Here is a 14,834-nt window from a genome sequence, read left to right as displayed (position 1 = left end):
ATGGCTCTTTCAACATTTTGGGTTGCCGACCCCTGTACTAGGTCATAAAATCAGTGTCAGTTGAGTCGGTCCATAGGTTGCCTGTAGGGATTTTTAATGTCCAGCAGATGTCAGTATTTAGTGACACAGTATCAATACAGTTTTGCAATGTGTCGAAATGCTTCATGACGCCTCATCAACCTATCACTACCTTCTAGTGCCCCAAGACCCCATAGAGGAGCCTCCACTGCCGGATGCACTTTAACGTCATGCCTCAGGAAATATGTCCCTGGATGCATGAGGACTTTGAATATGACCAATGTATGATCCTGTAACTACTTGGTATCGGATTGATACCCAAATTTGTGGTATCATCCAAAACTAATGTAAAGTATCAAACAACAGAAGAATAAGTGATTATTACATTTTAACAGAAGTAAGATGAACATGTTAAATTAGAAAGTAAGCAGATATTAACAGTTAATGAACAAGTAGATTTATAATTGATTTTCTACCACTTGTCCTTAATAATGTTGACAAAATAATAGGTAGATAAATGACACAATATGTTACTGCATATGTCAGCAGACTAATTAGGAGCCTTTGTTTGTTTACTTACTACTAAAAGACAAGTTGTCTAGTATGTTCACTATTTTATTTAAGGGCTTAACTGCAATAAGAAACATATGTTTGATGTACCCTAAGATTTTTTTGTTAAAATAAAGCCAATAATGCAATTTTTTGTGGTCCCCTTTATTTAGAAAAGTACCGAATTTTTTTTAGTTCCGGTACCAAAATATTGCTATCGTTACAACACCAATGGGAAGTGACTATGACGTATAAAAAAGCATATTAATCTTTTTTTTTTTTTAAGGGTATGGACATTGTAGCTGAGATAGGCTCCAGCGCCCCCCGCGACCCCGAAGGGAATAAGCGGTAGAAAATGGATGGATGGATGGACTACACCAGGGGTGTCCAAAGTGCGGCCCGGGGGCCATTTGCGGCCCGCAGGTCATTTTTTAACGGCCCCACGGCACATTTTAAAAATACGATTGGAAAAAATTAAAAACATAAAAAATGGTATGAAAGAGCAAACAGGTGAAATGTAACAAGAAAATGTTGCAATGTTTACTCTAATAACACAAAGCTGCCATGCAGGCTGTTTCTTTCTTTAAAAAATAATAATGAATCAAAATCAATGTCATTATGAATTATTGACCTATTCAAGGCTCCAATAACGTCACATTAAATATTCCACTTTGAGATATTTTTTGGGGGAAATGTTGCATGTTTTGTGCTTGCCATATAAAAAACTGAGCTGGTTTTTTTTAAAGAAGGGCCTCAAAGGAACAAACAAAAAACATAATCAACAATAACATTTATAACTGGCGGATGGATCTGAAGTTGAGATTATTGAGATTATTGTGTTAAAAGTAAACAGTAAAAAAAAATGTAATTTATTTTTTAACACTTTAATGAGTAGGACACTTTTGGATCCCCAATAATTTTAGTGTGATTTGTTTTTAAGTGTCATTGCTCAAAAAATAACAATGAATTAAAATCAATGGTGTTATGAGTTATTGACCTTTTTAAGGCTCCAATTATTCTATAATCTCAAATATTCCACTTAAAAACTTTATTGGGTGAAAATATTGCATATTTTGTGTTTTTCCCATTAAAAAACTGGGTTTTCTTTGACAAAAAGAGCATACAACTTAAATCTTTAAAAACGTTATATTGACAGATAGACCTAATGTTTATCTAGAGATTTAAAACTTGAATAATAATAAAAATAACAATACTGAATAATGACACTTTTTTTTTAATTTTTTTTGACCAAAACCCTTTGGGGTACCCGGGATCAAGCTTGAGTGGAGGCCTAAATGTATCTTTTTTAAACATATATTGTATTGGTTTTTTAAATAAAAAATATCAAAATGGCCCCTGCTTGCTTTGATTGTTCAGTGTGCGGCCCTCAGTGGAAAAAGTTTGGACACCCCTGGACTATACCCTAGGTGTCAAAGTGAAGGCCTGTGAATGAATTATCTATGGCCAAAGCCGCCTGCTGCTGTTTTGCACGCACCAAAACTCCATTCCCCACAATGCAACGGTAGCCCACGAACTCACTGCTCGGCTTCATTATTCATCAGAATAGGCAGATTTGAACTTTCAGCAACCTCCCTCCCCAATAATGGCTAAACGGAAGGTGCTCGATGAGAACAGGTGGTTTCAAGCCAGGTGGGAGGGAGTACATGTTCACGGAGCTAAAAGGAAAACCTGTGTGTCTTCTGTGTGGAGAAAGTGTGGCTGTAATGGAAGAATATCATGTAAGAAGGCACTATGACATGTCTAAGAAACACAAAGACAGGAATATGGAGTTAAGAATTTAAATAATTAAAACAAGGTCTTTTTTAAAGGCTTTTTTCACAAACGCCACATCACAAAGCTATTGTGTTGTTTTGATAACTGACACCATGTTTTAATTATAATTGTAATATTTGATAAATGAATGTGTTGTGGCAGTATGCGGATTTCACCGATGCGGCGGTCTGTGGAAACAATCGGTTGATTTTCCAAACATTTTTAATAAACCACCAACGTTAGAATACTAAACAGGAAGTGCTTAAAGTTTAATAGCTTTGTAAAAACACAGAAACAAAGTCTAAGTTCTTCGTGTTCTTCATGGGGTTTTCGAAACTGCACCAATTTTTTCCTCCGAGTTTTCAACTTGCGTCAAGTGTTTTGCCAGGAGGATTATTGGTAATATGTCCATTTTCAGAATGTACTATTTCTATTTTTGGCCAAAGTGAGACAAAGAAAATAATCTGAAGTTGTCTTTATTTTTAAGTTATTATGCCAAGATTTTACCAGTCCTGCTCTTTTAGGAATAGATTTTCCTTCATGCGGCCCTTGAGCCATACTTGCCAACCCTCCCGTTTTTCCGGTATTCAGCGCTTCTCCCGACAACCTCCCGGCAGAGATTTTCTCCCAACAAACTCCCGGTATTCAGCCGGAGCTGGAGGCCACGCCCCCTCCAGCTCAATGCGGACCTGAGACTGAGTGGGGACAGCCTGTTCTCAATGCCTGCCCAATGACATCATAACATCTAGGGCTTTTAGAGAGTAGAGTGCACAACTGCGCACACAACAAGGAGACGAAGCAGAAGAACGAGGAAATTACAGACATGGCGACGCCGTCGACGAGCAAGATGAAGAAATACGCTTGCAAGTTCCAAAACGAATGGAAACAAGAATTTCAGTTCATCCAGGACAGTTCGAAGGGGAAGGTGTATGTTGCCTGTACATTTTGTAGAACAGACTTCTCCATTGAACACGGTGGCCGAAATGATATACTCATCATGAACGGAGAAGTTAAACAGGACAATACTGCCATCTAATGGATAGCCACCGGAACACTGAAATTCAAGTTTTTTTTTTTCTTTTTTCTATGTAAATAAAATATATATATATATATATATATATATATATATATATATATATATATATATATATATATATATATATATATATATATATATATATATATATATATAGCTAGAATTCACTGAAAGTCAAGTATTTCATACATATATATATATATATATATATATATATATATATATATATATATATATATATATATATATATATATATATATATATATATATATATATATATATATGAAATATATATGAAATACTCGAGTTGGTGAATTCTAGCTGTAAATAACCACGCCCCCAACCACAAGGTTGGCTTTTTAAAATATGTATCTTATATTTGTGATTTTTTTATTTTATTTGACATATTGTAGATTAGGGATATTCAACTAAGTTGTTTTCGAGGCCTCATTTCCAGAAAGCTAAGGATCGGGGGGCCGGACTTCTCCCTTCACCATTATTCTTATTTTGTGTATTCCTGAGAACCAGCTTCCTCTACTGTAGACATTTGATTTTGGTCTATCAATTTTTTTGTGTTACAGGAGCACTTTGCTGTTTTAGGTACTTTCTTTTAAGAATCTGCTGCAAAAATGTGAGTCTCTCACGAGCTTTTTGAATTGAACTCACAGGTCCCCGGTTGAATAGTCCCAATGATGAAAAAGAGAGGACCTAGAATGGAACCCTGAGGAACACTGCTCGTATAACCACAGACGTTGAACTAATGACTGCTGAATGCATCTGAAGTAAATAACCGACAGTAACACCTTAGTTGCATAAATCAAAAATGTTTAACTCCCAAAAAGGAGAGGACTTGAAGCGGTGCCTTGAGGAACGCCTCAGTTATATAAATCCCAAGTTTAGACCCCAGTGTTTTATACTTGCTAGAAAGGTTAAATGTCATTGCAAGGGTCTGACAATGTGTTTACAGTGGTCCAAGTTCCTCTACACAACAGGAGCGCTCGACTGTTTTTAGGAATTTGCTGCAAAAATAGTTTGTCAGTTTTAAGAGCTATGTACTTATTTTTTAGTTATTGACTAATCTTAATTTCAGTATGAATCATTTCATTTTTCTATTCTACTTTAAAAATGTTAAAATTTAAAAAATAACTCCTGTTTTTAGGAATTTGCTGCAAAATAGTTTAATTTTAAGAGTTATTTATGTATTTTTTAGTAAGTGAGTAATCTTAATTTCAGTATGAATAATTACATTTGTCTATTCTAGTTTAAAAATGTTAAAATTAAAAAAATAACTTCTCTTTTTAGGAATTTGCTGCAAAATAGTTTGTTTTAAGAGCTATTTACTTATTTTTTAGTTATTGACTAATCTTAATTTCAGTATAAATAATTTTTTTTTTCTATTCTAGTTTTAAAAATGTTAACATTTTAAAAATGACTCCTGCTTTTTAGGAATTAGCTGCAAAATACTTTTTTTTAATAGCTATTTCCTTTTTTTTTTAGTTATTGACTAATCTTAATTTCAGTATGAATAATTTTATTTTTCTATTCTAGTTTAAAAATGTTAACATTTTAAAAATGACTCCTGTTTTTTAGGAATTAGCTGCCTAATACTTTGTTTTAAGAGCTATTTACTTATGTTTTAGTTATTGACTATCTTAATTTCAGTATGAATAATTTAATGTTTCTATTATAGTTTTAAAAATGTTTAACATTTTAAAAAATAATTTGCTGCAAAATAGTTTGTCAATTTTAAGAGCTATTTACGTATTTTTTTGTTATTGTGAGTGTGAATGTTGTCTGTCTATCTGTGTTGTCCCGAGATGAGCTGGCGACTTGTCCAGGGTGTACCCTGCCTTCCGCCCGAATGCAGCTGAGATAGGCTCCAGCGACCCCCCATGACTCCAAAAAGGGACAAGCGGTAGAAAATGGATGGATGGATGACTAATCTTAATTTCAGTATGAATAATTTTATTTTTCTATTCTAGTTTAAAAATGTTAAAATTGAAAAAATAACTCCTGTTTTTAGGAATTAGCTGCAAAATAGTTTCTGTTTTAAGAGCTATTTACTTATTTTTTAGTTATTGACTAATCTTAATTTCAGTATGAATAATTTTATTTTTCTATTCTAGTTTCATAATGTTAAAATTGAAAAAAATAACTCCTTTTTAGGAATTTGCTGCAAAATAACTTGTCAATTTTAAGAGCTATTTACGTATTTTTTTGTTATTGAATAATCTTAATTTCAGTATGAATAATTACATTTTTTTATTCTAGTTTAAAAATGTTAAAATTGAAAAAAATAACTCCTCTTTTTAGGAATTTGCTGCAAAATAGTTTGTCAGTTTTAAGAGCTATTTACTTATTTTTTAGTTATTGACTAATCTTAATATCAGTATGAATCATTTTATTTTTCTATTCTAGTTTAAAAAGGTTAAAATTTAAAAAATAACTCCTGTTTTTAGGAATTTGCTGCAAAATAGTTTAATTTTATGAGTTATTTACTTATTTTTTAGTAACTGACTAATCTTAATTTCAATATGAATAATTACATGTGTCTATTCTAGTTTGAAAATGTTAACATTTTAAAAAGTAACTTCTCTTTTTAGGAATTTGCTGCAAAATAGTTTGTAAGTTTTAAGAGCTATTTACTTATTTTTTAGTTATTGACTAATCTTAATTTCAGGGTGAATAATTGTATTTTTCTATTCTAGTTTAAAAATGTTAACATTTTAAAAATAACTCCTCTTTTTAGGAATTTGCTGCAAAATAGTTTCTGTTTTAAGAGTTATTTACTTATTTTGTAGTTATTGACTAATCTTTTCCGTATGAATCATTATATTTTGCTATTCTAGTTTAAAAATGTTAACATTTTAAAAATAACTCCTGTTTTTAAAAATTTGCTGCAAAATAGTTTGTCAATTTTAAGAGCTATTTACGTTGTTTTTTTATTGACTAATCTTAATTTCAGTATGAATAATTACATTTTTCTATTCTAGTTTAAAAATGTTAAAATTAAAAAAAATAACTCCTCTCTTTAGGAATTTGCTGCAAAAATAGTTTTAGTTATAAGAGCTATGTACTTATATTTTAGTTATTGACTAATCTTAATATCAGTATGAATCATTTTATTTTTCTATTCTAGTTTAAAAAGGTTAAAATTGAAAAAATAACTCCTGTTTTTAGGAATTTGCAGCAAAATAGTTTAACTTTAAGTTATTTACGTATTTTTTAGTAAGTGACTAATCTTAATTTCAGTATGAATAATTACATTTGTCTACTGTAGTTTAAAAATGTTAAAATAAAATAAAAAACTTCTCTTTTTAGGAATTTGCTGCAAAATAGTTTGTCAGTTTAAGAGCTATGTACTTATTTTTTAGTTATTGAGTAATCTTAAATTCAGTATGAATCATTTTATTTTTCTGGTTTAGTTTAAAAATGTTAAAATTAAAAAAATAACTCCTGGTTTTAGGAATTTGCTGCAAAATAGTTTGTTAATTTTAAGAGCTACTTACGTATTTGTTAGTTATTGACAAATCTTAATTTCAGTATGAATAATTGTATTTTTCTGTTGTAGTTTAAAAATGTTAAAATTGAAAAAATAACTCTTCAAAATCCTGTTTTGAAGAATTTGCTGCAAAATAGTTTGTCTCTCAAGTTTTGAACTGAATTTGGGGGTGGGTATAGTGTCATTCCCGGGCCGAATTTGACCCCCAGGCCACGAGTTGAATGCAGCTGTAGATTCATTTAAAAAATAAAAATATGAAATGCACTATGTTTGATTCCCCCTCCTTGTAAGTGCACAACAGGCACAGTACAAATGATTTGCTACTTGCCAAGATTGAATCAGTGGTGTGCCGTCAGAGCCAGCAAGGCCTTCTCTGCTGGCCTAACATAACCAGAAATCATGATCATAATTAAATATACAATTATTTTTACTTTCCCTAAATATCTAAAAGTATTCATATTCTCTTCATGTCATATTATGCTCCTTCCAGCGCTGTTGTTTTTAGTTTTAGTTTGTATCCAATCAGAATTCAGCTAGCTTATGTTGCCATGCTGTATGAAATCTGCCTGGGGCCTTCAGAATCAACAATCCGGGCGTCTGTGCACTGTAAGAGAACAGACACATACAGTTGATGGACAATTGCGATAGCCAATCAGATCAGGAGTTGTTGTCAGTAAGGCCTTCTAGCTGGCCTCGCGTTGAACATAACATTTGCGTGTCCTGTGATTGGATACTCATCAGGACCGTTAGCGGGTGAATTTGAGAACGCATACAGTTGATAGACAGTTGCGATAGCCCTCACCTCCCAGGGGGTGATCAAGGGTGATGGGTCAAATGCAGAGAATAATTTCGCCACACCTAGTGTGTGTGTGACAATCATTGGTTCTACAAATTATGAGTTCAAATATCTTAATTTTTCACTTTTAATATGTTTTTTGCAATTTTAATTTTGACAGTACCACATAAGATATGTTTTAATTGCTGATGCGTTTTAATTGATTTGTAAATGCGCCAGAAAATAACCCGTTTTGTACACTGTTGAGGTGTTCCAATGTCCAGTGGTGCGTAAATGTGTTCCTGTATGGTATTTCTCCAGCAATGGTCATGTGGTGACATCAATGATGGTATTTTGAGAGGTCATCATTGAAGTCGGACAGCACTGAAGGCCTAGGTCAGGGGTGTCCAAATTTTTTGACTTGGGGCCCGCATCGGGCTAAAAAAATGTGGTTGAGGGTCGAAAGCCGACTGCACGTAAAGTAACTATATACATATATATATATATATATATATATATATATATATATATATATATATATATATATATATATATATATATATATATATATATATATATATATATATATATGTATATATATACTCACACACATACATACATATCCATCTATCTATCTATCTATCTATCTATCTATCTATCTATCTATCTATCTATCTATCTATCTATCTATCTATCTATCTATCTATCTATCTATCTATCTATCTATCTATCTATCTATCTATCTATCTATCTATCTATCTATCTATCTATCTATATATATATATATATATATATATATGTATATATATACTCACACACATACATACATATCCATCTATCTATCTATCTATCTATCTATCTATCTATCTATCTATCTATCTATCTATCTATCTATCTATCTATCTATCTATCTATCTATCTATCTATCTATCTATCTATCTATCTATCTATATATATACACACACACACATACATGTATAAATATATATGTATATATATATATATATATATATATATATATATATATATATATATATATATATATATATATATATATATATATATATATATATATATATATATATATATATATATATATATATGTGTGTATACATACATACATACACGCACACTTATTATATTAATTGTAATATAATTGGATATTAAGAGTATGCAAAAGTTTGACTTCTACCTTGTTTACTTCTGTGACAACCTCCTTAAAGTTTTGTAATCAATCAGAATTATCAAGCAGCTAAAATGCACCAAACATGGAGGAGTATGGAGAGTCTTTTAAGCATTTTCCCATCACACTTTGTAATAAAAAAAAAAATGTTATGGTGATTGGACGTTTTTTATAATATCCACAAAGTTCATTGACCATGTCTGATTACATTTTGTGTTGGTTGGATTTTTAGTTTTATTTTTATTTTTTTGCACCATGATTAGGGAAGGTTGTTTGGATTCGGTCATATAAATAGATGCTGCACATTCCAAACATAAAAAGTCTTTGACCAGGAAAAACTCATGTTGTCCACTAGATTGTGTCAAAACAGCAGCATTTTAAGTGTTATACCTTTCAAATGAATATCAAATTCCTTATTAAACTCATGACGTGTCGCGGGCCAATTTGAAGACACCGGCGGGCCGCATTTGGCCCGCGGGCCGTACTTCGGACACCCCTGGCCTAGGTGGTAAACGCACTGGATTTAACATTTTATTTCTAGCAATGTCCGTAGTTTTAAGAGCTATTTACTTACTTTTTAGTTATTGACTTATCTTAATTCTTAGCATGAATAGATATATTTTTCTAGTCTAGTTTAAAAATATTAAAATTGAGAAAATAACTACAAAAAAATCACACAATACCTTGTCTAAAGATTCTGCAACATCCCCAGGATGCTTCATTTAAGAATTCCAAGTTGAATAATGCTTGTTTTCAGAATAAAATACTTATTTCTATCTTTAAAAAATCTTGCTGATTCCTAGATAAACACATCTTAATTGAGGCTGTGTTATCAAGTAAAATGATCTGTCAACGCAGTTTGTTAATTCCCAAATTCCAGACTTTGTATCTGCTATTTTGACAGCTTTTTTTTTTTTTTTTTTGCAGTGTTCAAATACGGTAAACAAAAAATAATAAAAAGGACCAAGTAAGTAAGAGTTTGTGACTTTTTATTCCACCGTCCTCAGAACACACAAAGTAGCTTTCAGTGACACAAATACGTTCTATTAGTTGACGATGACATTTACTGCAGTTTGCTTAACATTTTGTACGCTTGTGGTAAAATATGGAGAGAAAGTTCATTGAGTGGATTTCTGTTCCCGTTTAGGAAACTATTCAAGCGGCTGCATCCTCGGATCTCGTTATATTAGCTAAAAAGGGACCAGAAGCTTGAAGGGTTTCATAATACGCAACCTGTTTCCTGCCTTTAATAGTAGCTTTGATCTAACTTTGCAACATTGACGTGCTTCTATGACGCAAACTTGACAGATAGAAGCTGTGGCTTTGCTGCTATAAAGAACACGGACCTACACATGGTGGACATTGGAGCAATAGTAACATTCTCCTCTCCTTAGACGCCATCTTCTTGTTGTTGCTTGGCGCCACTTCCTGCTTGTGTGTCCGCTGTGCCGTTCCAAAGCGTGGCGTTCCCTTGGGGCTCCAGCGCCGGCGCCGCGGAGTCGAGCCCGGTGGCGTTGGCGGCCGGGTCCTGGTCCACCGAAACCTGAGCCGGAGTGAGGGACGTAGGCCGGGACGTAGGCCGGGCCGAGGAACGGGCGGAAGACGGACGGGGAGGAGCGTCGGACGGCGGAAGAGTGGGCGTGTCCGAGGCGTTGGACGACGACAGGTTGGTGGGGGAGGGGGAATCGGAGAGCGAGTGAGGGAGGGGATCCGACGGAAGGTCGGCGGGTGAGTTGGGGGGCGTCCTCGGGGTGTGGGCCGGGGTCGGCTCCTGGGGGTCGGTGCAGACTGGCGCCCCCTCGGCCACGTACCACACCTCGTTGTGTCTGTTCAACAGCTTCAAGGGACTACACACACACACACACACACACACACACACACACACACACACACACACACACACACACACACACACACACACATGCTGGTTATAATTTGGAATGGGGACCAAGTTTTTGATCATCACTTGTGGGGACCACCCTTTCTACAGGTTGTGGAGGCATACAAAAAATGGTGTAAAATGGCCACTGCCCAGTTAGCTCATACACGTCTTTAAATCTCTGGATTGATGAAGTAATGTGCTGATCATTCTTACTGGGGATCCTGGGGGAAAAAAGAGTTAATATGGTTCATAGGGACCAAATTTAAATAATTTTGCATATTTCACACAAATTTGTACGTGACTACAAAAAAAAAATTTAAATTAATTTTGACATGATCCTCAGAATCCAGCACTACAGCTGTCCTCTATAGGAAGTTTCACCACTTAAATTAGGGGTGTCCAAACTTTTTCCACTTAAGGGCCGCACACTGAAAAATCATTTAGGCCTCCACTCAGGCTTGATCCCGGGGACCCCAAAAGGGTTTTGGTCAAAAAAATATAAAAAAATGTGTCATTATTCAGTATTATTATTTTTATTATTATTCAAGTTTTAAATCTCTCCATCAACACTAGGTATATCTATCTGTCAATATAACGTTTTTAAAGATTTAAGTTGTATGCTCTGTTTGTCAAAGAAAACCCTGTTTTTTTATGGAAAAAACACAAAATATGCAATATTTTCACCCAATAAAATTGTTAAGTGGAATATTTGAGATTATATAATAATGGGAGCCTTAAAAAGGTCAATAACTCATAACACCATTGATTTTATTCATTATTATTTTTTTAGCAATGACACTTAAAAACAAATCCCACTAAAATTATTGGGGATGCTACTCATTAAAGTGATAAAAAATACATTATAATTTTTTTTACTGTTTACTTTTAACACAATAATCTCAACATCAACTTCAGATCTATCCGTCAATTATAAGTTTTTTATGTTTTTTTGTTTGTTCGTTTTAGGCCCATCTTTAAAAAAAAAAACAGCTCTGTTTTTTATATGGCAAACACAAAATATGCAACATTTTCCCCAAAAAATATCTGAAAGTGGAATATTTAATGTGACGTAATTGGAGATTTGAATAGGTCAGTAATTCATGAAACTGATTTTGATTACTATTTTTTAAAGAAAGAAACAGCCTGCAAGGCAACTTTGTGTTATCAGAGTAAACATTGCAACACTTTCTTGTTACATTTCACCTGTTTGCTCTTTTATACCACTTTATATGTTTTTTAAATTTTTCAATCGTATTTTTAAAATGTGCCGTGGGGCCGTTAAAAAATGGCCGCACTTTGGACATCCCTGACTTAAATGTTCAAGCAAATCCTGCATCTTCTGTGACATTACTGACAACTGCTATTTAGCAGTAATGAAGTTGTCTGCAACTCCAACTACCATATATAGAAGGATGGAACATTCTGAATGTGAATCATACTTTAAGGTATTAATGTTTTATAATCATGTTGTATGAAAATGTCATCCTAAGGAACACTAAACCAGATTTTGTTTTTGGAAAAATATATTAGTTTTAAATAAGGATGGATACCATACAGAATCCCAGTACTATTAATGCCAGGATAACAAATGTTTCACCTTTCAAGAACATTTTCTCTTTTACCAATATTTGAAACACGTAAACAAAGTAACCCAAATGTCCCTGTTGTGGGATCAATAAAGGATTATCTTATCTTACCTTAAACCACAGAAATAAAATACAAACTCATTTAAACTTTTATTTTTACTTTTTATTTTTAACAACATTGAACATAAAGAACATAAACCACTGTTCTACTTAACCAGTCTTGCTGATTATCTCTTAATCTACTATTTTACCTGCAATCTCCTTTTGTAGGCCGTAATGACTATCATTTAAAAAGGTTTCCCTTTAGGGGACCTGTTTTTTGTCCCCATACCGTCAGAGGTCCCCTAAAGGTGACTGTGTAAACCAGAGGTATCCAAAGTGCGGCCCGGGGGCCATTTGCGGCCCGCAGCTAATTGTTTACCAGCCAGCCACACATTCTGGAAATGCTATTGCAAAAATAAACATTAAAAAAAGTAGAATGAGGTGAAATCTAACTAGAAAAAGTTGCAATGTTGACACAAAGCTGCCATGCAGACTTTTTTTTTCCTTTTGTCTATCTTTATTTTTCTTTTTTTGCCATTGCTCAAAAAAAATAAAATAAAAATCAATGTTATAATGAATTATTGACCTATTCAAGGCTCCAATTATTTCAAATTTTTCACTTTAAAATGTTTTATGTGGAAAATATTGCATATATTGTGTGGTTGCCATACAAAAACATCAATGTTTTCTTTGACAAAAGAGCATAAAACAAAATGAAATAATAGTTCAAATGTAAAATTTACAGATATATCTGAAGTTGATCTCATAACTTAAGTGTTGAAGTTTTAAAAAAAATAATACAAATGTATCACTTTATGAGTGTGGCACCTTTTGGATCCCAAATATATTTAATGGGATTTTATTTATCTTTTCACTGTTATTACTCAAAATTATTATTATTATTATTATTATTGATGTTTTTAAGGCTCTATTACTTCACATCAAACATTGCTTTCTGAATGTTTTGGGCAGTGGGGGAAATACTGCATATTTCAGTTTTATTATAAAAAACTAAGTTGTCTTGACAGAAAAGGCATACAACCTTTTTTTTTAATATATATATATATATATATATATATATATATATATATATATATATATATATATATATATATATATATATATATATATATATATATATATATATATATATATATATATATATATATATATATATCAACCTGAAGTTGATATACTGTAGAGATTTACTGTAAGCGTTAAATTTAAAAAATAAAAAAATTATTTGACTTGTTTTTAACATTTTAATGACTTAGACCCTTTATGGTCCCCGGGAGCCCTAAAGGTAAAAAAAAAAAATAAATCCATATATTTTGTTATGATTTGAAAATGAAAACTATCAAAATGGCCCCCGCAGGCTTTAATTTTTCCGTGTGCGGCCCTCAGTGGAAAAAGTTTGGACACCCCTGGTGTAAACAGAGTGATGTCCCCATTAAGTAAGCATTGCCAGAACACACAGACACAAACATTTGTTAACGCTCCCTAATTCTCCTGATTGGCACAGGAAGTCCAATAGTTGCCAGGGTGTGTGGGTCATAAATCGACAGTATAAAGGGGATTTGTCGCGGTTTCCCCGACACATGAAACGTGACAAATTTAGGGGGTGCACTCTCCACTTTAGCCGCCGTATAGCACATGCAAAAAAATCCTTTCAAATAAGGCGGTCTGCACCACTTTTCAATTGTATACACAGTCTTAGTAGATCACACGCCCACTAATAGTACACGCTATTTTATAGAATGCACACGCTGTTTAGCGCATGGTATTCAGATTTTTGTAGGTCAGGCCCAGGGATGTCCGATAATGGCTTTTTGCCGATATTGACCAAACCCTTAATTACCGATACCGATATCAACCGATACCGATATATACAGTCGTGGAATTAACACATTATTATGCCTTATTTGGACAACCAGGTATGGTGAAGATAAGGTCCTTTTTTAAAATAAAATAAGATAAATAAATTAAAAACATTTTCTTGTATATAAAAGAAAGTAAAATAATATAAAAACAGTTACATAGAAACTAGAAATGAATGAAAATGAGTAAAATTAACTGTTAAATGTTAGTACTATTAGTGGACCAGCAGCACACACAATCATGTGTGCTTACGGACTGTATCCCTTGCAGACTGTATTGATATATATTGATATATAATGTAGGAACCAGAATATTAATAACAGAAAGAAACAACCCTTTTGTGTGAATGAGTGGGAGGGAGTTTTTTTGGGTTGGTGCACTAATTGTAAGTGTATCTTGTGTTTTTTTATGTTGATTTAATAAAAAAATAAAAATAACGACACCGATAATAACAAAACCGATACCGATAATTTCCGATATTACATTTTAAAGCATTTTAAATGAAAATATTACATTTAAACAAAAAAAAAACCCTACTTCTTTGATTATCGCGGTCATGTCCGCTACCAATTAAATAAATGAGGGATGACTGTAAAGGCGAGCAGCTCA

At 33.0% G+C, this 14,834-nt stretch overlaps 1 protein-coding gene across 1 annotated transcript in view; it reads right to left on the bottom strand.

Moving 5' to 3' along the window:
* Window positions 1-9,809: 9,809 nt before the first annotated feature.
* Window positions 9,810-14,834, bottom strand: part of LOC133639208 (uncharacterized) — a 22,717-nt gene continuing 17,692 nt past the window's right edge. Inside the window, exon 7 of the mRNA XM_062032349.1 lies at window positions 9,810-10,684. Coding sequence (XP_061888333.1) covers window positions 10,228-10,684 — 457 coding nt within the window. The 3' untranslated portion in view covers window positions 9,810-10,227. The remainder of the gene's footprint in view (window positions 10,685-14,834) is intronic.

This window comes from Entelurus aequoreus, linkage group LG22 (assembly GCF_033978785.1).
Source record: "Entelurus aequoreus isolate RoL-2023_Sb linkage group LG22, RoL_Eaeq_v1.1, whole genome shotgun sequence".
NCBI classification, from domain to species: domain Eukaryota; kingdom Metazoa; phylum Chordata; class Actinopteri; order Syngnathiformes; family Syngnathidae; genus Entelurus; species Entelurus aequoreus.
This window is presented reverse-complemented; position numbering and strand designations above follow the sequence as displayed.